General features: G+C 34.7%; 1 protein-coding gene across 2 annotated transcripts in view; it reads left to right on the top strand.

The window, feature by feature from the left end:
- Positions 1-26,256, top strand: part of Pde3b (phosphodiesterase 3B) — a 120,703-nt gene extending 94,447 nt beyond the window's left edge. The window contains exons 7-16 of one of the 2 annotated variants that reach the window (XM_070032844.1): positions 399-472; positions 1,597-1,733; positions 3,473-3,610; positions 4,749-4,860; positions 5,942-6,055; positions 12,749-12,948; positions 16,398-16,601; positions 19,457-19,618; positions 22,285-22,537; positions 24,245-26,256. In XM_070032844.1, coding sequence (XP_069888945.1) covers positions 399-472; positions 1,597-1,733; positions 3,473-3,610; positions 4,749-4,860; positions 5,942-6,055; positions 12,749-12,948; positions 16,398-16,601; positions 19,457-19,618; positions 22,285-22,537; positions 24,245-24,456 — 1,606 coding nt within the window. In that variant the 3' untranslated portion in view covers positions 24,457-26,256. Of the gene's footprint in view, positions 1-398; positions 473-1,590; positions 1,734-3,472; positions 3,611-4,748; positions 4,861-5,941; positions 6,056-12,748; positions 12,949-16,397; positions 16,602-19,456; positions 19,619-22,284; positions 22,538-24,244 lie in introns of both variants that reach the window. The other variant, XM_070032843.1, reaches the window with a different exon arrangement.
- The last annotated feature ends 297 nt before the right edge of the window (positions 26,257-26,553 follow it).

Here is a 26,553-nt window from a genome sequence, read left to right as displayed (position 1 = left end):
AGATTTTTTGGGGGGAGGGTATCAGTTTTAGAGTTTGAAGAGGGCCTGGCCTGAGCACTATTCCTGAGCCTGGTGCTCAGGGCACTATCCCTGAGCCACAGCTCTGCTTCTGGCCTTTTTTGTTTGGTTAGTTGGAGAAGAGAGTCCTACAGATTTTCCTGCCCAGGCTGGCTTTGAAATGCCACCCTCAGATCTCAACCTCCTGGGTAGCTAGTTTTACAGAGGTGAGCCACAGCACTGGACTCCACCTAAAGACTTATATTTACCATAGATTGGAATATTAGGATGTATTGTATTTGGAGTCTTAGTTAAAAATTAAACAGATTTTGTAATCGTATTTAGGTTAGGAGCTTTTAAGCCTCACAATATAAATATATTTATCTATTGTATTCTATAAGCTGCGGACATCAAATACTAAAATATGTTTCAACATGTGAATTGGATGGTACAGACCACTACAGTGGAAAATCAGGTAAGATTTGAGTGTGCATTTGAGTTTAAGAGTAATTTCTTATGGTATTTGTTCTGAATGTATGAATAAATAAGTTTAACTTCCATTTATCCATCTGTAAGTTTTTATGTTTTGTTTTTTGCAATGCCTGGAACCTAAATAAAGAACTTGTATAGTCTAGGCAAGAGCATAACTGCTGAGCTAAATCCTTAATTCTCATTTATTCATCTTTAAAGTGAAGATAATGATTTTATAGAAGAATTATTAAGAACAAATTACAACAAAAAAGAAAGAATAATTTTAAAAGAACAAATTATAAATAGTTGATGATGAAAGTACTTTGAAGATTAAAAAATATGCAGATAAATATTCTTTGGTTTTGGCTAGTTTTGATAGATAGTAAGACTTGTACTAAACACAGCCTAAGCTCCAAAGTGTTAGCATGCTGTCATACAGTGTAATTATGCATGTCATAGAAAAGTATAGTTAATTATGTCATTCTGAAACATGTTTTATCGTCAAACAAAAATATTGTTGTTGATAGAATAATTGTTTATAACTAAAAATTAATGATCTTAAAGGACTTAATTTGTTTATTATTCTATGGGTTTAGAAAACATTTTCTGTTTAAGGTAATATAAACAGAATAAATAGGACTATTTTTAAACATGTCACTGAGTATTATTTGGTTTGTACTCCACTTTTCCATGTGAGTTGAGAAAGAATATTATTAATTACATGGTCGGAGAAATATCTCAAAATTCATGATATTTTGCTTTAAAATTTACAATGGCCTAGTTGTATTCACTTATAATTATGAATGTTGATATCAAATTGGAAAGAAAGTTTGTGCTGCTAGGGATTGGCTTTTTCTATTTCCCACTTGTATAAAGAATACCCATCCTTTTCTTTCATCCTTGAGTAGATATATAATGTACTTAATATGTGAAATATCTGAGTTACCTAAGCACAAGGCACTTGTGCAGAATTTCTGACTAGATACAACTCAATGGTATACTTTAAGCAGAATTCTATTATGGTTCACTCTGGGTATTTTAAAGCAATAACCATTTTTCTTGCAAAGCTGTACATTTATGGCAACTATATTTTTCTTTATTGCTATATGTGCTTTTTGAAAGGTGCAGAAGACAACCGTGTTTTTTTGAAAGAACCATTCAACCTTACGGAAATTCAGCAGGAAGAGGAAACAGAGAAGAGAGATTGCAGAAAATTATTTTTGGAAGGTGATAATCGCCTAATGGAAGAGGCACAGCAACCAAATGTAAAAGATAAATTCAATATGATTATGTTAAAGTATAAAATATAGTTTTACTCAGAATGAAATTAATTAATGTAATGATATTTTCATTTACTTATTTTTATTGAGAAGTTACAATAACTGAAATAGTGCTTTGGCTACACAGAATAGTTAATATATATATAGTTAATAGTTATATATAATATATATAATATATGTAGTTAATAATAGTTAAATAAATAAACTTATCATCAGAAAGCAAGAAGCTGCATTTATTTTATTTTTTTATTTTTTATTTTTTTTGGGTCTGGTCGTGGGGCCTGAACTCTGGGCCTGGGTGCTGTCCCTCAGCTCTTCAGCTCAAGGCTAGCACTCTACCACTTGAGCCACAGCACCACTTCCATCTTTTTTTTTTGCTTATGTGGTGCTGGGGAATTGAACCCAGGGCCTCATGCATGCAAGGCAAGCGCTCTACCACTGAGCCACCTTCCCAACCCTGCATTTATTTTAAAATGAATACATTTATTTAATTTTATAGTAGATATAGGTTAGTCTATTTCTTTGATGTATATTTTAAAATATAGAGAGAAGTTGTTTAATCATTTAAAAACACAAAGAGAACAATATACCTAGAAAAGCCGTGTTTTTCTTGAAGTTCAAAATGTGAGCTTTTAGGAAACAATCTTACCCATTATTTGGGGAGTCTGTCTTAGTAATCAATGTCAATATACTGAAATGAGCATCTCTCCCCGCCCCCCCCCCGGCCTTTTTTTTTTTTTTTTTTTTTAATGCAGACACTGTGGCTTGAACTCAGAACCTGGGCATTGTCTCTTAGTTTTTCCACTCAAGGCTGATTCTCTACCACTTGAGCCACAGCATCAGTTCCAGCTTTTTGGCAGTTAATTGGAGATAGGAGTCTCATGGACTTACCTTGTCTGAATTAGCTTTGAATCAGAATCTTCAGAGCTCAGCCTCTTGTAGCTAGGATTACAGATGTGACTCACAAGCACCAGACTCTTACCTCTTGATAGCTGTAACTTTTAAAGTGAAAACAATGGACTTTAGGTTAATTAATTTTCTGATAGAAGAAATGTTTATATTTGTATATCATTCTACAATGAAAATGAGCAAATGCAGATAAAAGTATATAACATATAGGATATATAATACAATAGAAAACACTAATGATCTTTTTAATTTTGGAAGTGATAAGATTTGAACTCAAGGTCTTGTAACAGTTTACCAATTGGGTCATGATCCTAGGCCTTTCCATTTTTAGTTAATTTTCCTCCAACCTTTTTTTTTTTTTTTTGGGGGGGGGGGTCCGGTTGTGGGGCCTGAACTCTGGGCCTGGGCGCTGTCCCTCAGCTCTTCAGCTCAAGGCTAGCACTCGACCACATGAGCCACAGCGCCACTTGCGGCTTTTTTCTTTTTGCTTATGTGGTACTGAGGAATCGAACCCAGGGCCTCAGGCATGCAAGGCAAGCGCTCTGCCACTGAGCCACCTTGCCAGCCCTTCCTCCAACCTTTTTATAACTCCTATATACCTGAGATTGGTCCAAATCACCATACCTGGCTTGTGCTTTGAGATAAGATCTTGCTAATCTTTTCCCAGGCTAATGATTCTCACGTCTCTATCCTGGGGATTACAGGTGTGAATCATTTCTTCTGACACTCTCAGTCTTTAATATTCAATTTTAGCTGTTCTCATTTACATGTGGATTTCACAATATCTTGTTTTTTTTCCCCTAATATACGTACAGATTGAACAAGATGCCTCACTGGACCTGATGTTAGTAGAAGATTATGACTCATTAATAGAAAAGATGAGTAATTGGAATTTTCAAATTTTTGAGCTTGCAGAAAAGATGGGGGAAAAATCAGGAAGGATTCTCAGTCAGGTTTGTTTTCAAATATCACTATATTTTTCTATACATTAATTTTTCTCTAATGTTTATAAAAGCAAAACCTAAATATAATAGTGCTTTAGATATTAATTTAGCATTTGCATTATTTATTGAAGTACTTATTTTTTCAAAAAAACCCAAATATATAAGACAATTATATTACATGTAGTATGCATATTTTATATGTAAATATATATGTATTTTATTTGATTATATTAATGGAATTTAGTCAGAGAAGTAATAATGACTTACCTTCCTTTGAATCTTGAGGTATAAAAGGACATAAATAATATTTTAGTTCCCACTACTGTAACTGAAGCTTTATTTTTTTCACCTATCACTCTATAAGGACAAATGGTTCATTTCATGCTAGAACTTAGACTCAGAGTCTACTTGATCCATCTATATAACAGTGTTAGTCTCACCTTCACCAAAATATGACTCTAATTAATTCCTTAAATACCTTATTTACAAAATGCAAAACCCTAAGGATAAATTATATTGCAGACATCAACGTTCATCTCATTAGGTTCTTTAGGGACAAATGTGATTTTCTGACTTTCAAAAGTACTTTAAAATAGGAAGATTAACAATATTTTCCACTTAATTATGAGTAAAGAACTAAAGAGAAGAATGGGAAATTTAAAAAATTGAGACATGATATGTTTGGTTTCTTTTGGTTACATGGCCCATAGATTTATATCTTTTTTTTTTTTTCTCTCTCTCTCTCTTTCTCTCTTCCTATTTTTGTCATGAGTCTTGATCTCAGGGCCTGGTTGCTGTCCCTGAGCTCTTTTTGCTCAAAGCTAGTGCTCTACCACTTTGAGCCACAGCTCCACCTTCTGGTTTTCTGGTGGTTAATTGGAGATAAGAGTCACATGGATTTTCCTTCCCTGTTGGCTTTTAACTGTGGTCCTCAGATCTCATCCTCCTGAGAGCTAGGATTACAGGTATGAGCCACCAGTGTCTGGCTCAGTTTTATTTTTGAAGAAATAAATTGTAAAGAAGCTTTTAATAATTTAATGATAAATACATGATTAACCATCCTAAATGAAAATAAAAAAATATCTTATTCATCTGTAGATGGAAATTTGTTGATTTTTAAAGTGAACTTAATTTAATTTACATTTAGGCTATGTATACCTTATTTCAAGACACTAGTCTATTGGAAATATTTAAGATTCCCACTCAAGAATTCATGAACTATTTTCGTGCATTAGAAAATGGCTATCGCGACATTCCATGTAAGTATTAACCTATCTTATACATAAATTCAAATAATGCAAGATCTTTCCTCAATAATACATTTTTCTCTTCACATGGTTCCTTAAATTTTTTTACTGGAATTTTAACTCAAGGCCTTGTGCTTGTTTGGCAAGCACTCTACCACTTGAGCTACACCCCAGTCCCCTTAAGCATTTTTTAAAAATGTTTTCTAATTGTAAAAATACAGTACAGAGAGGTTCCCCTTAAACATTTTTTTAAAGTACATGTTTGAGAAATTTTTAAGTAAAGATTTAAATATAAAATCTGTATCACTTACCATTATCTAGAGTTAAATTTTGATAAATACCCTCCAAGACTTTCTCCTTACATAAACTTATTTTTGTGAAGTGAATCATAACAATGCTTATTATATACTTTTTGCCTTGTTATAAAGTATACATCTATACTAATATTCATCAGAGTACTTTATCTTTCTAAATATTTGCTAATATTAAGTCAAGAATTTCAACAATATTTCTATTTTAAAATATTTTAAATTTATCCATAGAACTTGTATTTTAAAACATGTTCTGAGTTATGGAATAACTTTTCTTTTTCTTTTTGTCTTTTCTTTTTTTGGTGCTGAGGATCAAACCCAGGAAGTCGTACTTGCTAGGCAAGCGCTTTGCCACTGAGCTACATCCCAGCCCCCCACGGAATAACTTTTAACTTTGGCTTTTAGTGAATTTAAATTTCATATTAGACAAAGATACAACTTACTGTATGTGTTGGAATATTCTGTAGTTGCCTTTCATATGGGCACATTACCTGAAAAATAAATCAAAGAGAGTCTTGCTTTTGCCTGAGGCTATTTCCATTCCTTGAACCCCTGTAACTGGGATTACAGGCATGTACCACCATACCTTTCCAAGAGAACTTTTTAATATATCAAGATATATTAGAAATAGATAAGATAAAACACAATTGTGGGAACATATACTAACTCATACATGTTTATTTGTGGGGATGTGATATGACCAGAAAGTGATTATACTTTATAAATGTCTTAGGTCAGGCTTAAATAATGATTATTTTAATAAAATATTTTAATGACTTTAGATCATAATCGTATACATGCCACAGATGTCCTACATGCAGTTTGGTATCTGACAACACGGCCAATTCCAGGCTTACAGCAGATCCATAACAATCATGAAACAGGAAATGAAACAGGTATGTCTTCCTATAAGTTCTTATTTTAATTATTTGATTAAATATAATCAAGCTGTCTAATTTTATTGCCTCTTCAATATTTTTCTTTAACCTCTGGTACATAAAAGAATTACATAAACTATGATATGTAATACTGACAAAAAAATTTTAAACCTATTAATCCACTTAAAAGCTAGATTTAGGTCTAGTAGTTCTGGGTTTACCTTGTTGCTGTCTCTTTCCCATCTCTTTCCCATCCTGTTGCTCTCCTCGCAGAGGTAGCCATTATTCTGAACATTGCAATAATTATTTCTTTGATTTTTTTTCAGTTTTTGGTGCATTCCATGGGTGTATTATGTATAAGATATATAGAATTACCAACCTAAAAAGAATATATTTAAAAGTTTCACATAACTATTAAAAAACTTTGTGATCAATCAAATCTGCTTCCAAAAGTAAATAATAGTCCAAATTATAAATATAATTATTTTAGTAACTATAATTAATTATAACACAATTCTTGTATTTGAGGATATAAAGGGGTGGAGGGGCTACTCCAATAATATACATATATCAGAATAGAATTTATTGATGCCAGTACTTGAGAAGTGATAATACCATAGTAATCTTTGTAAATGTAATTAACTCGGCCCCATTTTACATTTTAGTAGTTAAGTTTAATGGATTTGCTTTATGTCATGTTCCTTTTGGTCTACCATCTCCATTTACTTTCTAGTGTCCTTTGTTCCTTTCAATGGTTCTGTCCTTTCATTGAATATCATTTTCTTTGATTTTTTTGGTGTATAGATAGAATCACTTTTGTCTTAGAAAAACATTTTCATATTTCAGCATGTACAAAGATATAATTCCATCATATTTGTATTTTCTGTTCATAAATCAGCCTTTGGTCTTACTGTATGATGTAATATGTGAATGTAACTTGTTCCTTTTCCCTTTGTTGATTTTTAGTGTTTTTATTATAATGCATCCTGGTTATTTTGGTAGTGTTCATTGCTCTTGGACATAGCCATGTCCAATAGGGATATAGTGGTGTAAGATATATGGAGGGACAAGTTTTCCTAAGTTCAGGGACAACTGATACATTAGAAACTCTACTTAAAGAGCTCTTGGGATTCTGAAAACAAATTTATATCTGAATACTGTTGCTCTAGTCCATTGACTCTAAGGCTATAGAATTGATGTCTAGAAAATGGGAAGCATGTAAGGCAGTTTAAAGTTTTTAAGTTTCTAATTTTTTAATATGGCCTCCAACAGATATAAAAGAGCTTTTTCTCTTACAGATTTGGGTACTTTGTGGAGTCTTTAGAAAAAACAAACAAGAATCAGATTATAAATCTATTTTGAGACAAATGCAAGCCATCTTCCTAAAACAACTATTCTTTCTACAGAAATTCTGCTAGGTTATTATTCTGGTAGATACTGAATATTTAGCCAGTGACTTTATGCTTATCATGTGATCTGCCCATAATGAACTTGGTGCTGTTTGACTAAGTTGATAGGTGCAGTCATCAAGGAGAGGAGTTTTATATATTGAACTACTCCTGGAAGCATAAGTTCAGTCTCCTATGGTACAGATTCTTAATACATTGACACTCCTTTCCTAATGTATGTACAATTTAACGGAAAGAGAAGGACCAAAAGATGAGTGTTACTAATAGCTCTTCCCACTATGCCAGTGTCTTCTGGCATACATCCACCCAAGAGTATCCTTTAATGGATTGGCATAGAGAACTTAGTTTTCAACCCAGACCTTGGAAAGGGTTATGCAAAATGGGAAACTGAGATAGCTAGGCATTTGGCCACTTTGAGTCCTCTATGCTTTTGAACCAATAGATAAATGATAAAGAAAGGGGATTCACGGGGACAGTGAGAAGCATGTCTGAGGAATCAGCCAATATGCCCATCAACCAAAGACAGACACACAGACACACAGACACAGACACACACACACACACACACACACACACACACACACACACACACACACACACACGATAATTCAGTCATTTTCATGGTTGCATTATCATTTCTATGTTTAGAATTCCTTTAAGAATCTTCTTGGCATTGGTTTAGTCATTGTGAATTGTTTTAGTTTTTGCTTATCATGAAAGGTTTTTAATCTTAATTTTTAAATTTCTCTTTCAATTCTGAAGATTAGGTTTACTGTTTAGAGTAATTAGGGCATGAAATAGATCATTCCATGCCCTCCTAGCTTTTAAACTTTATGTTGAGAAAATCAGCTTTTTATATCTGTCTTCATATATGATGTGGTGTTTCTTTTTTGCAGCTTTTGTTTTAAGTATATTATGAAATTGAGTGATTCTATTCCAGTATCTTCTATTTGGAGTCACATAGCCTCCTGTACGTGGACAATTATCTCATTCTCAAAATTTGAGAAGCTTTCTGCAATTAATTTATTGAATATGTTTCTAGTAACTATAGCTTAAACCTCTTCTTTATACCCATGAGTCGTAGATCTGATCTCTTAATGGTATTGAAAAGTTTTGCATATTCCATGTGTTTCATTCATTTTGCTTTAAAAAATCATTGTCTGATTTTTCTAACAAATGCAACTTATTTTTAAGACTTAAAGGTTGTATTCTATTTGATCCAGTCTTCTGAGGAGGTTTTCAACAGAGGTTATTTGACTTATAAATTTCTAGAATTTCAATTTCATTTTTTAAATATCTTAGAATTTCTATATATTTATTAAATTCCATTTTCATATTTTGCATTACCTTCCTTATTATATTCAGCTGCTTATTTGCACCCTCTTTGAATTCTTACAAATGATTATATTCTCTTTTAATTCATTGAGGTATTTGTACATGTTCTCTTTGTTAATCATTCTTACCATCTTTTTTTATTATTAAGTAGTTGTACAAAGACATTACAATTCCATAAATTGGGTTATCAGAACAATGCTTCTAGAACAATGCTTCTTGATCAGTGTCACCCTTCTATCATTCTCCCCCATTTTCTTCCTCCTTGCCCTACCTTCAAGTTACATAGTTCAACTTTTACATAATGTACATTGACTATAATGATTAAATTGGCCTACCCTTTTTCCCTTCATTCTTGTTCACCTACTTTTATCCTTCCCCCAAAGGCATGTTTTCCACTTTTTGGTATTCATTTTGGTAAACTACATTAGTTACTCAGAGAAGTCACAACTTTGGATTCCTCCCATAAATATAGCATCTTTTAATCAGTTTGTTTGTATGTAAACATATAGAGCCCTGTTATGTTATCATACGTAGCTGTATTTTACATCTTACTTCCACATATGAGAGAAAACATGCACTGTTTGTCCCTCTGAGACGGGCTTACATAACATGATTTTTTTCTAGGTCTCTCCATTTTCCTACAGATGACATTACTCTTTCCAGTGAATGAGTAAAATTTCATTGTATATATGTACCTTTTCTTTTTTATATTAATTTTTGTTACATATATACACTTGTGTATATCAGATCCTAATATGTAAGTTTAAGCAATTATTGAGTATATATTTACCATTTTTCTTTTTAAATATATGTTTTTATAATTCTATGTGAAATTCAGAATGGATATGACATGCTGAAATTCAAATTATTGACACTGATATTAATAATTTGTCTTAGAAGTTTGCTTTCATATATCCTTTTGCATATATTTAGTTTTTAAAAAATATTTCAGAAATAGGTTTTTCATATTTATTTTAAAAGTTAATTTCTATAAAAATGGCATGAAAGTAATGAAATACAGTATTTCTGGAGCATTAAAGTCACTGTTAAACAGAATTGTTGTAATAACAGAGAATCAATTAAATTAGGCTCAAAAAACATTGTGTATTCAACAAACTAAGTCATTTCTAGTTTCCATAAACAAGGACATTCATTCTCTCTTTCTCTCTCCACCTCTCCTTCTCTCTCCCTCCTACTTTCCTTTGTTTCTCTTCCTCTCCCTTCTTTCTCTCCTTATTGGCATAAATTAGTTTTACACAGGGGAAATTTTGTGTGTCTTATATCTTTGGTTTTATGTGCTATTTATTCCAAATAGTTCCTTTTTTATAATTTCATAAGATCTCATTATCAAAAATAACAGCATGACTATCTAGATAAAGCCAACAAAGTACATAAAAATACAAGTGCTATTAAAGACCAAAAGTACCAATGGAATAGAACTGAAGACTCAGAAATGAACCCACAGACCTGTAGCCACCTAATCTTCAATAAAGGGAGCTAAAAAAATAGAATGGAAGAAAGACAGTCTCTTCAGTAAATGGTGCTGGCAAAATTGGTTAATCACCTGTAGCAAACTAAAGCTAGGTCTTTATATATCACTCTGCACCAGAATCAACTCCAAATGGGTCAAAGACCTAGAAGTAAAAGCAGACACCCTGAAAACATTACAGGGAGGAATAGGAGAAACTCTAGGGCTCCTTGGCATAGGCCAAAATTTTCTTAATGAAGACCCAGAAATACAACAAATCAAAGCAAGGTTGTACAAATGCATGAAACTGCAGAGCTTCTGCCTGGCAAAGGACATATCTAGCAAGATCGATAGAAAGCCCACAGATTGGGAGAAGATCTTCACTAGCTATACAATGGACAAGGGCCTCAAATCTAGAATATATTTAGAACTCAAAAAATTAGATCCCCCCAAAACAAATTCTCAAAGAAACAACTGCCCATTAATAAGTGGGCAAAAGACTTAAAGAGATACCTCTCTGAAGAGGAAATAAGAATGGCCAATAGATACATGAAGAAATGCTCAACTTTTCTAGCCATAAAAGAAATGCAAATCAAGACAACATTGAGATTCCACCTTACCCCAGTTAGAATGGCTATAATCAAGAAATCTAAAAACAACAGATACTGGAGGGAATGTGGCCAAAACGGAACCCTACTGCACTGTTGGTGGGAATGTAAACTTGTTCAACCACTTTGGAAAGCAGTATGGAAGTTCCTCAAAAGACTCCACATAGAGCTCCCCTATGACCCAGCAATCCCACTTTGGGCATTTATCTAGATGATCACAAAAGGCCATACTAAAGCTAACCACACAACTATGTTTATCACAGCATTATTCATCATAGCTAAGATGTGGAACCAACTCAGATTCTCCTCAGTTAGATGAATGGATCAAGAAAATGCTATATATATATATATATATATATATATATATATATATATATATATATATATATACACATACACACACATATATATATATATGTATATGTATGTATGAATTCTATGCCTCCATTAAAAAGAATGACACCACCCCATTTGTTAGGAAATGGAAAGACTTGGAAAAAATTATATTAAATAAGCCAGGCCCAAAGAAACATAGGTCCCATGATTTCCCTCATTTGCAATAACTAGTATATGTCTAGGATAATCTTACCAGACAAGCAGAAAATGTCAAAAGCTATGTACATACGACCATATAAGATGATGCTAAGCAAAATGAACCTGAAGATAATGGGCACAAGAGATTTTTTTCTTTGTTGCTGTTGTTTTTAATGTACTAAGTGATTTTTTTTGTTTCTTTTGATGTTCTTCCTCCATGGTATAACCCTGTTGTCACTGTATTTGATTCTGGTGCCCTGCATCTTGTATATACATTTTTCTAATTTGGGGAGGGGAAGGGAAATAACAAAATGATGAAACAAGGGAAGTGACAGTAGGGGAAAAACAAAGGAGGGGTAACAATGCTCAACAGGAAACGTACTCAGTGCCTTACTTATGTAACTGTAACCCCTTTGTAGAGTATCTTTATAATAAAAATATTTTAATAAGAATCAAAAGTATAGTATATAGAGAGAACATATTATTCCTAACAAGGGAATAAAATAGAGTTGATTGAAATATTTCCTGTTTTCCATGTTTCCTCTCTGTATAGTCTTCATTCCATTTGTTTATTTATTTGTTTGCTTATTTGTTTGTTTGTTGTTAGTTGTGGGCCTTGAACTCTGGGCTTGGATGCTGTCCTTGAGCTCTTCAGCTCAAGACTAGCACTCTATCACTGAGCCACAGCACCACTTCTGGTTTTGTGGTGGTTTATTGGAGATAAAGGTCTCAGGGACTTTCCTGTCTCAGCTGGTTTGAACTGTGATCCTCAGATCTCAGCCTCCTGAGTAGCTAGGATTACAGGTGTGAGCCACCAGTGCCCAGCTTCCATGAGTTTATAAAAATCTTCATGGAAAAAAGAAAGGAAAGAAGAGTTATAGAGTTAGTGTTGCAAATGAAATTTAACCTTTCTGGATGGGATTTGAAAAGCATGTGTATTGAGGGTCCTTGTTTGATGAAAAGATAAAATCCTAATCTCCATGTTTTTAAAAATAAAAATTAATTTTAAATTTCATTTTTTCTTAGATCCAATTTCCTGGCCATTATCTAGCCTTTAAATAACAAATATTTAGAAAGTCATATTTTTAAAAAGTGTTAGCCTGAGTAAGAAAGCATCAAATGTCCTATGAGAGTAGGAATAATAGAGTCCTCTGATGGCCTGCAAAGTTCACAACTCCAGGATTATATTTAGCATTATTTTTATATCAGTTGTGTTGGAAAATGTTTATTCCTTTAAAGCCCATGGTGTACTTTTTAAGATAAATAATCATACTACCTATGGGAATTCTGTCTTTAACAAAATTGTGGGGAAGATAGCTTCTAATTCTTGTTTATTTTGCTACTTACTGTTTCTCAGATTCTGATGGTAGAGTTACTCGTGGGCAAATTGCTTACATTTCTTCAAAGAGCTGCTCAATTCCAGATGAGAGTTATGGCTGCCTGTCTTCAAACATTCCTGCATTAGAATTGATGGCTTTGTATGTGGCAGCTGCCATGCATGATTATGATCACCCAGGGAGAACAAATGCATTTCTTGTGGCTACAAATGCACCTCAGGTAGGAACTTCTTTTTAAGAATGTTTGATAAGTAATTTTGAATATTAATAACACTTCTGTACATCCCTTTATAAGCCATTCTTTATTTGAGTCCTAAAGCCATTCTGGGGCTGGGAAGGTGGCTCATGAGGCCCTGGGTTCGATTCCCCAGCACCACATAAGCAAAAAGAAAAAAGCCGAAAGTGGCACTGTGGCTCAAGTGGTAGAGCACTAGCCTTGAGCTGAAGAGCTGAGGGACAGTGCCCAGGCCCAGAGTTCAGGCTCCACGATTGGACCTCCCCCCGCCCCCAAAAGCCATTCTGTCTCTCCCTAAAGCCCTACATTGTAATTAATTGAATAAAAACATGACTATAGGGTGTAACAATGCTCCATAGGAAATGGACTCATTACCTTGCCCATGTAATTGTAACCCCTCTGTACAGTATCTTTACAATAAAATATATTAAATAAAGAAGTAAAAAAGATTTCCCCAACACACCTGTTCCTGCATCCTTGCCAACAGTTTTAATGATTACTGTTCTCAATAAAGAAATAGGAACTTAAAAAAAAACATGATTATAGTAAGTTAGGGGAAAAATCACTTTTCTTGAACTAAAGTAAATTGTTTATGACATAAATAATATAAAATCATATATAATGACAAATCATATAAATCATTGCCTTGTGAAAATTTTGGAAACCTTTCTGAACACATTTTTGTCTTTGATCAAACTGATAAAACTGGCTAAATCTAAGCCATAATATGGCTAAAAGCTATAAATTAAAGGATAAATTGCTAATCTTTCAGTTGCTCTCCCCATTCTGTTAAAATTTGCCTTAATATGCAGACCCTATGTTTTTTCATTATGAACATATTAATATGTTTGTACTTCTTGTGTAATAATATTACTTTTGTATCCAATATATCTGATCCTTTAGAGTCATAGTTTAAAGTGATAGGAATTCCCAACAATTGAATGTAATCAATGATTACATTCTCATACTAGTAATCTGATAGGACATGAGGACCTAGAACTACATATATGGTTATAGAAAAACTAAACATTGTTGTTGGTGTTTATGTTGGTTCCTGAAATTTTATACATGTATTTCTAGCCACATGCCTCAGAAAAAGTAGAGACTCAATTGGATGTCATTGACTCACACCTGTATTCCTAGTATTCCAAGTAACCTTGCCAGGCTGAGAATGGGAGGATAGCAGTTTGAGGACAGCCCAACCTGGAAAGCTCTCAAGATCCCTTTCAGTCCATAGCTGGATATACTAACACTACAGCTATACTGTATTATCACTGATAACAGTGCATGTTAACCCAAGCTATGTGGGAGGCTGAGAGTAGGAAGATCATGGTTCCAGGCTGGCTCAGGCAGAAAAGTTCAAGAGACTCCATGTCCATATTTCTTCTCTTTCAAGATATCACAAATAATGAATTCTTTTTGTTAACCCTCATACATGCAAAAAATTAAAGTAATGATACACAAATATAATTTATACAAACGGTATATTGAAAACAGCTGCCTAGCAAGGGTGAAGCTTTGGTTCAAATAGCAGTACCACTAAGGTATATAGTCTGGAAAAATAGCTGTTATCTTGGCACTCCTTTACCATGAAGTTCTGGATTTGTGTGAAAATGTCTAGTAATCCCATATCTTCTTTTGTCCTAGTTACCACCCTTGTTTTACTCAAAACACATTTAGATAACTTTCACAGGATGATGGGATATATTGTTTTTAGTTATTGGATACCTGAGAATCTCTCTGTTTTTTATCTTAATGGTTCATGCTCAGTGGTAGCTAGTTTAGAATGCTGACTTAAAAATAACACCCTTGCCGGGTACTGGTGGCTCATGCCTGTAATCCTAGCTGAGAAGGCTGAGATCTGGGGATCGCGGTTCAAAGCCAGCCTGGGCAGGAAAGTCTGTGAAACTCTTATCTCCAATAAATCACCAGAAAACCGGAAGTGGCATTGTAGCTCAAGTGGTACAGTGCTAGCCTTGAGCTGTAGAGCTGAGGGACAGTGCGCAGGCCCAGAGTTCAAGCCCCACGACTGACAAAAATTTAAAAAAAAATACCCTTTTATCTCCTGGTTTACTCTGTCCAAGCACTAATATCATAATTATCTTTCTCCTCCTTCCCCTCTTCTTCCTTTTCTCTCTCCCTTTTCCATTCTCTCTCTCTCTCTCCTTTTTTCTCTCCTCCCCTACCTGCAGCTTCTCTCCTACCCCATACAAACACATTTGTTTATTGCTTTTCTTGCTTTACTAGAATGTAAATTCCATGAAGGTAAATTCATTTATTTAACAATGTCTAAATAGTGTTTGATCTATACATTATGCTCTATTGAGCTAGGAGTTTACTTCTTCTTGATGAGACAATGCTATTTTGATAGTTTATAAATTTTCATCAAATTTTAGCATAACTTTATCAAGACTATTAGAAATTGACCCTGTAGGTAGTCTTTGAAGTGAACCTTTCTCTTTGGAATTTATGATGTCTATTAAGATTAGTATGAAGTTCAATGCTGGTGGCTTATGACTTTAATTCTAATAAGGAAACTGATATGAGGATCGTGGTTTAAAGCCAGTGTGAGCAGAAAAATCTGTGACTCTTATCTCCAATTAACCAATTAAAAGCCAGAAAACAGAGTGCTAGCCCTGAGTACTAAAGGCTCAGAGACAGCACCCAGTCCCTGAGTTCAAGCCCCGATTGGCATGCAACACATACACATATCAAGCATTGTTACCTCCTCCTTTGTTTTTCCCTTACCATTCCTTCCCTCCCTGCCTTCCCAACTACCCCCTCCCTCCAAAGTGGTAAAGTTCGTTTTCTACATAGTGTCTTATACATCTCATTGTTACAAAACTGGGTCAACCTGTATCCTTGTATCAGCATTTTGTTATTTCCCTTCCCCTCCTCAAGTTAGAAAAATGTACATTACTTTTCTGGGGCTGGGAAGGTGTCTCAGTGGTAGAGTGCTTGCCTTGCATGCATGAGGCCCTGGTTTCAATTCCTGAGCACCACATAAGAAGAAAAAGCCGGAAGTAGCACTGTGGCTCAGTGGTAGAGCGGTAGCCTTGAGCTGAATAGCTGAGGGACAGTGCCTAGGCCCAGAGTTCAGGCCCCATGATAGACCAAAATATAATATAATATATATATATATATAAAATATATATATATTACTTTTCCCACACTTGGGGCACAATATTATATGTACAAAGAAAATGAAATTTGGAGACAACCCTTTCATTTACTAGCTATGTGTGCTGGAAGCAAAGGTATATCTTAACCTCTTTGCAGTTTAGTGTACACATTTATAAAATGATCACCTTTTTCATAGATATAAAAATGATAAAATATCTAGTAGATAGTAGGTACTCATTCTATTTTCACCGTCTTCCTATTTATTTCCTATTTTTGAGATTCCTGCTTAATTTTTCTTTATTCATTTTCAGGCAGTTCTGTACAATGATAGATCTGTTCTAGAAAATCATCATGCTGCATCAGCTTGGAATTTATATCTTTCTCGACCAGAATACAACTTCCTTCTTAATCTTGATCATGTGGAATTCAAGCGTTTTCGATTTTTAGTCATTGAAGCAATCCTTGCCACAGATCTTAAAAAGCATTTTGACTTTCTTGCTGAATTCAATGCCAAGGTTTGTTATGCAAATTTGTGCCTGATTTTCAAAAGGGAAAACATTGTTGTCAGTGCTACTGATGAAAGTTACTTTTAATTTTGTTGAATTAAAATTAATACTACTCATTAAGAATAAACACTTGATACAAGTAATACATCTGTTTACAATGACTTTTAATTCAAAATACTATTGTTATATTTTCTTTTGGTATATATATTTCACTGATTTATTTTATTTTATTGATTTTATTTATTTATTGATTGATTTTATTGGTTTTCTTTTACATATACATAATGAAGAACCAATTAATTATGTCAAAAGATGTTATAAGCAGATTTGAGAATGTCATACACAGTGCTATGTAATGTATTATATGTGGTTTTTGTTTGTGTCCGTCCTGGGGCTTGAACTTAAGGTTCTGAGTGCTGTCCCTGAGCTTTTTTGCTCAAGGCTAACATTCTACCATTTGAGCCACAGTTCCATTGGTTTTGGGGGAATAGTTAATTAGAGATAAAAGTCTCACAGACTTTCCTGCCTAGTCTGGCTTTGAACTGTGATCCTTAGATCTCAGCTTCCTGATTAGTTAGGATCATAGATTTGAGCTACCAGTGCTAGGCCAAAGATGAAAAGAAGCTAATTTTGCCTGCTTTGCCACCCACTTGTTACACCTTGTTTGTATTAGTGAGTCTTTAGCTAATATTCAGGAGAAAAATCCCTACTCTTCCTCTTGAGAATAATTAACTCATTCAGTAACAACTAGAAATTCCCTCTAAGGGCATTCATTATGCTGGGGAAGAGTGAGAAAAAAAACAGGCTAGTCTCCCCCCTGAAAGAATTACTATTTACTAGAGAACAGAGAACTGCTCACCTAGCATAATGTTGTATTTGGTAATATAGCCTATCTCTCAGAAATTTTTGGGTGAAAAAAGTTAAAAACCTTGTTTTAGATTGCTGAGAATCCTGCCAGAAATCTGCCGTTTTTCTCGATTATTTTTATAATGATTTTCTCTACATTCAGGAATAGAAGGTAATCAGGGAGTATTAGATATAACCCCCTCTATATGAGGTCATCACAATATTAATAAGATGGTTAGCTGTATATTTATATTCATTTTTATTTTTACTTAGTAATAAAAATTATTTTATGCTAAACTCACCTTTTGCAGGTGAAAGATTATCTGTTCAACACTCAATACGTGCGAATCTGTATTTTGCAAGGATTAATGTTCTGATATTTTTCAGAAAACAGCCAAGAATAGGGCTCCTTTCAAAAGAGCCCTCCTTTTAAAAGTATTTCCCTATTTTCCTTTTCCTTACTAGTTTTCTCTCTTTTGAAACAGTGTTTCACTATGTAGCTGCAGGCTACTCTCAAATGAGCCGTGGAACTCAGGCAATTCTCAGGCAGTCTTCACAGGGCACTGGTTGTGCCTATAAGGCCTATAATTGTAGCTGCTCTGGAGGCTGAGATCTGAGGGTGGCAGTTTGAAGTCAGCCCAGGCAGGAAGGCCCATAAGCCTCATCTTCAATTAGCTACCAAAAGCCATAAATGGAGCTTTGGCTCCATGAATCCCTGAGCAGAAAAACTCAGGGCACTATGTAAGCCCCAAGACCAGCAACAACAATAAAAAAATAATGGTCCTCCTGTTTTGACCTCCCAAGTGCTGGGACTGCATCATGTGTGCTACGACATCCAGCTTTAAGTATTTCTTTTTTCTTTTTGGTGGTACTGGGATTGAACCAAGACCCTCATGCTTGCTAAGCATGCATGTATCACTGGAGCCATGTTCCCCATTGGCTTAATTTTTTTTTCCCCCTGTGGTGATGGTCTTCATAATTTTTCCTTTGACAAAGGCTTTGGTGTAAAAAATCCATAATTACACTAAAGTTCAAAAGCTATAATTGGCCCATTCTCTTCTTTTTTTTTTTTTTTTTGGCTGTCATGGGACTTGAACTCAGGGCCTATGCACTGCCCCTGAGCCTTTTCTCTCAAGGCTAGTGCTCTACCATTTTGACTCAAAGTGTTACTTCTGATTTTCTGGTGGTTAATTGGAGATAAGTCTCTCAGACTTTTCTGCCGGGGTTGTTTTCAAACTGTGATGCTCAGATCTCAGTCTTAGTAACTAGTATTACAGGCCTGAGCCACTGGTACCTGGACGTTCTCTTCATTTTTTACTAAGGGAGCTTTGGGTTCTTGAAGGGCCTAATAACTTTGTCTGTCTTAAAGAGATAATCTCATCTAGTTAAATAATGTTAAGTAATATTTTATATTATAAACAGGACATTTCGATTTATTAATCATCATGGCAACATATAAATTGGTAGTGTGTTTCTAACTTTACAGATGAAGAATGTTTCAGTTAGATGTTGTAATTTTATTGTATTCATGCAATGAATTATTAAATCATTCTGAGTTAGGAGTTAAAACTAAAAAGATAAATTTCTAGGATTTGTGTTCTTTAAACTGTATCACTTTGCCTTTCACAGTGAGAGCCAAATTCTTAGCTCTTTACGTGTTCTTTTTAAAGATTCAAATAGTTATATTTTCACAATTTTATTAATATATGTGCATATATTTACTATGGATAAAATATGTCTATATATAGATTATAATTGTCATAATCTCAAATGTTAATACCCATAGGTGTTTGCTTTTAGAATGCTATGCTTTTTTTTTTAACTAAAATTCTCACAATACTTAAATGGGATGTTTAACTCATGCAGATTTATATTCTGGTATAAACTGATTAAAAGAATCATTTACTGAAATTTCTTCCTGTCATTTGAACAGGAAACAGTTTTAAGGTTGGTTGGCTAAAAAGTAGAAAACTCCTCATGACTTCAGAGACTAAAATAATTCTGTTTTTCCAAAATAGGCTAATGATGTCAATAGTAATGGTATAGAATGGAACAGTGAAAATGATCGCCTCTTAGTCTGCCAGGTGTGCATCAAATTAGCAGATATAAATGGCCCAGCAAAAGTTCGGGATTTGCATTTGAAATGGACTGAAGGCATTGTTAATGAATTTTATGAGCAGGTAAGTTGAAACACGGAATTTGTGGGATTTTTTAAAAAAATTTCATTGTTATTATAAAGTCGATGTATAGAGGGGTTACTGTTACATGAGTTAGGTAAAGAGTACATTTCCTTTTGGCAATTCTTTCTCTCACTCTGTCTCCACCCACAAGTTGTATAGTTCAACTTAGTGTCTAGTGAGTACTGCTGCATTTGTTTACCCTTTGTCCCTCCATTTCTGTGCATCTCCTGATTTGTGGGATATTTTTAAAGAGGTTCCAGGTGAGTGAAATTATTTTGAGGATTTGGATATCTACATTAAGTGAAATTAGAGCTGCATTTGAAAAGGGTTAGAGTGTGTTACATTTGCTGAGATTCTTTTGTCTTTCTCACATCTACCTTTGCTGCCAAAATTCAAAGTAAGAAGAAGAACAACAAAAAGCTTACTGACAATCTGGGATGAATTCAATGTATCCTCAAGTATAGACAGTGATTGTAAAGTTCCTTTCAATTTGAGAATCTACAACATAGTACAGTTGATATTTAGATGAAGCAGTTTTTAAGTGATTTCAAAGTTTGCCCAGAATATATTTATATATTTAAAGACTAGCACCCTGCTTTCTTTTTAATTTTTATCCTCCTTCCCTCCCTCCCCCTCCCTCCCTCCCTCCCTTCTTCCTTCCCTTCCTATCTTCCTTCCTTCCTTCCTTCCTTCCTTCCTTCCTTCCTTCCTTCCTTCCTTCCTTCCTTCCTTCCTTCCTTCCCTCCCTCCCTCCCTCCCTCTCTCCCTCGCTTCCTTTTCTCTTTTCTTTCTTTTGAGACAGGGTCTCACTATATAGTATAAACTAGAGTTGAATTCATGATCCACCTGCATGTAGCTTCCTGAGGTCTGGGATTATAGACAGGTCCATCACCTTGAAGTTATCACCACATTTTCAGCTCTGCTGTAAAAAGAGTATCTAGAAACATCAGATCAGTTGACAAAAATCCTAGTTCTCTCTCTCTCTCTCTCTCTCTCTCCCTCTCTCTCTCTCTCCTCTCTCCTCTTGCCTCTCATTCCCTGCCTGTGTGCTGTCCCTGAGCTCTCCAGCTCAAGGCGAGCACTCTGTCACTTGAACCACAGCACCACTTCTGGTTTTCTGATGGTTAATTGGAGATAAGAGTCTCACTGACTTTCCTGCTGAGGATGGCTTTGAACCACCATCCTCAAATCTCAGCCTCCTGAGTAGCTAGGATTACAGGTGTGAGCCACCTGCACCTGGCTTCAAAGATTTCTTTCTTAGGGACATTTTCTGTTGTTTCTGTAGGATTTTATTTGCTCATAACCAGTAAATACTGCTTCAATGCAGAATTTTATATGTTGTAGGGTGTAATTAATTTCCAACTAGCTCAGACTTTAGTAATACCATTTGTCGAATGCTCTCTTTTAAGTAATATTGCTTTTATTCCTTATAGCAACCTTGTTAGTTTATTTAAAATTTATATACAATATTGGGCATAGAAGTTCCTCAATACTACAACTTGTAAGTAACAAAAGCAAGTTTTTAAGCCACATCTGTTATCAAGTTATGCTTACTAAATTTCTAGAAGCAACGATGAGGGCATCATAGGACAATTTGGACTTTAGGCCCAAATTCTCACTTCAGTCACAGTACCTGTATTTTTAATTCGTTTTATATATTAGCCTTTCTCATTTAGATTCATCAAAGGGTTTTGTTATTAGAAAAAGGAAAGAGCTGAGAAGCACTTGCAAAATTTAGCCATGTAAAAACTTGAAGTACAATTAAAACAACAAAAATTATCTATTATATCATTCTTTTTAAAAGAGAATATATTTAATGTTATAGAATTTTGAAAGTTGTTAGTAAAATTGCTCATACTTACTTGAAAAAAATTCTATTTTGGGGGGCTGTGAAGGTGGCTCAGTGGTAGAATGCTTGCCTTGCATGCATGAGGCCCTGGGTTCGATTCCTCAGCACCACATAAGCAAAAAGAAAAACGCCGGAAGTGGCACTGTGGCTCAAGTGGTAGAGCGCTAGCCTTGAGCTGAAGAGCTGAGGGACAGCACCCAGGCCCAGAGTTCAGGCCCCACGACGGGCCCCCTCCCCCCCCCCCCAAAAATTCTATTTTTTTGTAAACTGATTGATGTATGTTGACAGAATGGGAGAATAAAATTAGGATATATCAAGTAGAGAAATTATGACGGCAGTTTTTTTGTTGTTGGTTTCATTTTTTAATGGTACTGGAGATTGAACCGAGGTCTTCATGAATGCTATGCAAACACTATACCACTTAGCAACATATAAAAACATATTCACTGATATTTCTTTGTAAAGATTATTTTGATGTGGGTATTTTTTTAAACCTCAAGATAATGTTTTTATGTGTGTTTCAGTCCTGGGACTTGAATTCAGGACCCGGATATTGTCCCTGAGCATTTTCCCCTAAGAGTAGTGCTCTAACACCTGAGCTACATCACCACTTTCTGCTTTTTGGGGTGCTTAATTAGAGGTCAGAGTCTCATAGACTTTCTTGCCTGGGTTGGCTTTGAAATATGATCATCAGATCTCAGCTTCCTGAGGTACTGGTGTGAGCCACCAGTACCCAGCTCTCAAGGTAATTTTAATATCAAACTTTGATAGTTGATTTTCAGCAATTTAAATTGTATTTTCTCTCTAAAATTCTCAGGGAGATGAAGAAGCAAATCTTGGTCTACCTATCAGTCCCTTCATGGATCGTTCTTCTCCTCAACTAGCAAAACTCCAAGAATCCTTTATCACCCACATTGTGGGTCCTCTATGCAACTCCTATGATGCTGCTGGTTTGCTACCAGGTCAGTGGATAGAAGGAGAGGATGATGATGACACTGAAAGTGGTGATGATGAAGATGGTGAAGAATTAGATACAGATGATGAAGACATGGGAGACAATCTAATTCCTAGTAAGGATAATTTATTTAATAACTACAAATGCCCAAAATTAATAACTTCAGATGCCAAAAATTTAACTTGGATTAAATGTTTGTTTCTTTCTTTTTTTCTTTTTTTTTTTGGTCAATCGTGGGGCTTTGAACTCTGGGCTTTGAACTCAGTGCTTAGGCACTGTCCCTCAGCTCTTCAGCTCAAGGCGAGTGCTTCATCACTTGAGCTACAGTGCCACTTCCAGTTTTCTGGTGGTTTATAGTAGATAAGAGTTTCATGGACTTTCTGCCCGGGCTGGCTTTGAACCATGATCCTCAGATCTCAGCCTCCTGAGTATCTAGGATTACAGGCGTGAGCCACCAGTGCCCTGCTTAAATGTTTGTTTCTTAGATGCATAGTCAGCAGTCATACCTTGGGTATGTTCAGATTCAATAGTCAAGTTTTGAGCAATGCCGTGGTCTAGGTATTGTGCTGATGCTGTCACACACAAGAACTTTTGTTTAATTAATGACTAGTGTCTCTCAAAGATACTCTCCTTCAGCCAGTGCTCTTCATCAGACTCCACCTGTGTACTCATGCTAGGGCTGTGGCCATCTCTGCACATCTATAAGGTTGATGGGAACTAGCTAGCCTCCTTTATCTTACTCCTCCTCAAATACTTTGCAGGAAGTTGAGGAACACAACTTTCAAAGCAACCTAATCTGTCTTTCATTTGGTCTTGGAAGACACATCAAAACAGTGAAGAAGCAAAGGAAAATACATTCCTTGGTTTCCAGGGGAGAACTAAGTTTTATGGTATTATGAATTTGAGTTAAACAGTAGCGACATGTTTTCCTATATAAGACAACAAGTATAAGTAGAAAATAAAAATGTTACCTTTGTAATTGTGAATGAAATCAAATATTTAAATTATTTTATTATTATATAAATTATGCCTAGCCAGTTATTTTTTCTATATACTTTATAAGTCAGAACAGAGATGACTACAAAGAACATATTTCCTATCCCTTTCACACACATGTGCTTTGTATTTAGGATTAGCATAGCAATGAGTAATCTTAGACTGTTGCCACCTGAATATCACTTTGCGAAGACAGGGTTTTAAAAATTAATTTTCACTGGAATGTTGATAATTACATTTGCTTTAAAACACAAAAAGCCTTTGAAATGTCTTCTTTTTAAAAAAAATTTTAATAAATATTTTTATTGTACAGAGGGGTTACAGTTACATGAGTGAGATAATGAATACATTTCCTATGGAGCATTGTTACCCCTCCTTTGTTTTTCCCTTACCATTCCTTCCCTCCCCACCTCTTTTCTCATTTTCTTTCTTCTTCTCTCCCTCCCCTTCTCCCTACCTGTCCCCATGCCTCTCCCCCTCCTTCTTCTCCCTCTCTTTCTCTTGGTTTTGAACTTCATTTGTTTTGATTTTCATCTGAAATTTCAGTATTATACTTCCCTCCTTCCACCCACTCAATTACCTCCATTCCTTTTCTCTCTTTTCTCTCTGTAATACTAAGTACCATCTAACATACTTAAATTTTGTTAGTCTAGATGGAATCTGGGTGCCATAGCACAGAGATTATTTAATTAATCTTTCTATTCACTATTATAACCTTAGTGATTACATGCCTACTTACAATATAATGGGCACTTAAACCTATTTGTTGAATGAGTGACTGAGTCATATGGCTATAATTAGAATTTGTCTATTTTAAATTTCACAGAGCCACAAAGAAGGAAAGGCAGGCGGCGAATATTTTGTCAGCTAATGCACCACCTCTCTGAAAACCACAAGATATGGAAGGAAATCATAGAGGAAGAAGAAAAATGTAAAGTTGAGGGGGATAAACTACAGGTGGAGAACACATTACCTCAAGCAGATGAGATTCAGGTCATTGAAGAAGCAGATGAAGAGGAAGAGCCTCAGTTTGAATAAAAGGAGAATCATACTAAAGCAGCCTGGAGGGCTGTTCCCAGGGTCAGAAATCATTACCTAATGTTCACTGTGCTGACTTTCAACTGACCATTCGCATGTGGACCAGCCTTAATACTGTGAGAGGATCCTTGCTGTTCTGGCAGGTTCCCACTCCTAAGCACTTTCACCAAATGGACTACAAAATTATTCATAGAGCTAGGCTTCGTTTGGCCTCTGTTGCAAAGTCCTCCCTTGAAGTCTTCACTGGTGTATAAATACTTTGTGATAATGCTGCTTTGCAGGGTAGTGAGCTCTCATTTTCCAAGGGGATGGGAGGCTGTAACTATAAACTCTCAAGTGACTTATTTCAGTTTCCAAAGTGGCCAGAACTTTATGCTTTTATGAAAACAGGATTCATACAGTATTTCCAAATGCATCTTTTATGTCTTTGTATTTTTTTAAATCTATACCTATCTAAAAATGAATCCATTGTGGCCTTTTTGAGGGATTTCTGCTCACTGCAATATACTGCTCAGTGCTGTTTTCCCAGCTAGTTTTATCCATGAAGGACTGAGTAACCTTTGTTATATTTAACAAAATCCAGGTGCATCAATTTCTGATGCTTTTTATTGCTGTGTATTATCTACTACATGTTTATTTTTGCTCAGAGTATTCAGGTTTGCCATGGACATCAGAAGTCAGAATTGTAGTGTTACTGATTTTTATGATCCATGGTTGAATTTTAAATCTGTTTAATAATGAAGGAATTTTGTTCTTTAGTCAAAACTGTTCTTTTACTCTTGCTCAGGATTAGTATTATAAACATTGAATTGTTATAAACATGGCATAGATTTGCCAGAAGAAAAAAGTTGTCCTAATATTAATGTTAACTTTTTATGAATAGGTATCACTTTGTCTTCTTGGATGAATGTGAGACTAATTAAAGCCAAGGAAAAGGAGCTATCTGTCTTTTCTTTCATGAAAAAGTGAAATGAAATGAATATCATCAAAGATAAAAGTAATATGATGAGCTCTGAAAGACATATACATTGAATAATTAGAATATGTGGCAATATTATATCCATATTTTAGGTGTAAAGTGTTTGGTAACTATAAACTTATACTCATCTATTAGATTTTTTTTATACATCAGAACTACATGACAGAAATGACCTACCAGTACATAATAATTTTGGAGCCCAATTGTAAACCTGATTTCAGAGATAGAGTAAATAATGGGAATACTTAGTTTTTATATAAAAGTCTGAGTAGTTTGGTAAATTATTTCACACAAAAGCATATAAAAATGATATTAAGATGGCTGTACAGAAATGGATTTATAATATTGATATAGTTGTTAAGGTGGCAACATGTACCCTAGTTGTGAAAAAAATATTTGCTGTTACAAAGAACAACCAACATAATACCAAGATGGTAAATCTAATACTTTTCATTATCCATCAAGACCACATGTTTTGGAATCATGCAGCTTTGAAGACAGTAAACCATTGATTTTTCAAGGTGGTTAACTTAAAGTGTGATATTGGCAGTTTTTTAACCTAACTACAATATATAGGTTATCTGAAAGATCTCAAAGCTCTTTTGAGCTGGGTATGGTGGTGTATATATATAATCCTAGTACATAGGAGGTAGAGGCCCAAGAATTGAAAGGTTGAGGCTACTTCAACCTCTATAAGTGAGTGAATCACTAAGCTTTATTTATTAAATGTGTTGAATGTTGCTGAATTCTTTCCTGCTAGTTTTGCTGCCATTGCCACACAGTTTGTAAACTAATATATTACTGAATAATAAAATTGTAACCAATAATATATTGAGCTTGCACTTTTTTATGTCTATATGTATGTTTGCATATGTGTATATCTGTGTATATACATATATGTGATAGATCACCTATGTTTCTCTAGAATACATTTTGCATTCTACCTAAATGTATTTCCACTATTATTTTCTTTCCTATAGAATACATTATACACAGGTATATGTGTTAATTCATATATGTGTATACTCACATAACAGACTCAGTCAAATTTCTTTTCTTTTCTCTTTTCTTTTCTTTGCTGGTCCTGAGGCTTGAACTCCAGGCCTGGGTGCTGTCCC

Source organism: Dipodomys merriami, unplaced genomic scaffold (assembly GCF_024711535.1).
Source record: "Dipodomys merriami isolate MVZ:Mamm:240054 unplaced genomic scaffold, mDipMer1.0.p SCAF_21, whole genome shotgun sequence".
Taxonomy (NCBI): domain Eukaryota; kingdom Metazoa; phylum Chordata; class Mammalia; order Rodentia; family Heteromyidae; genus Dipodomys; species Dipodomys merriami.
The sequence above is the reverse complement of the archived record's forward strand: the minus strand, read 5'-3'. Positions and strand labels throughout refer to the sequence as shown.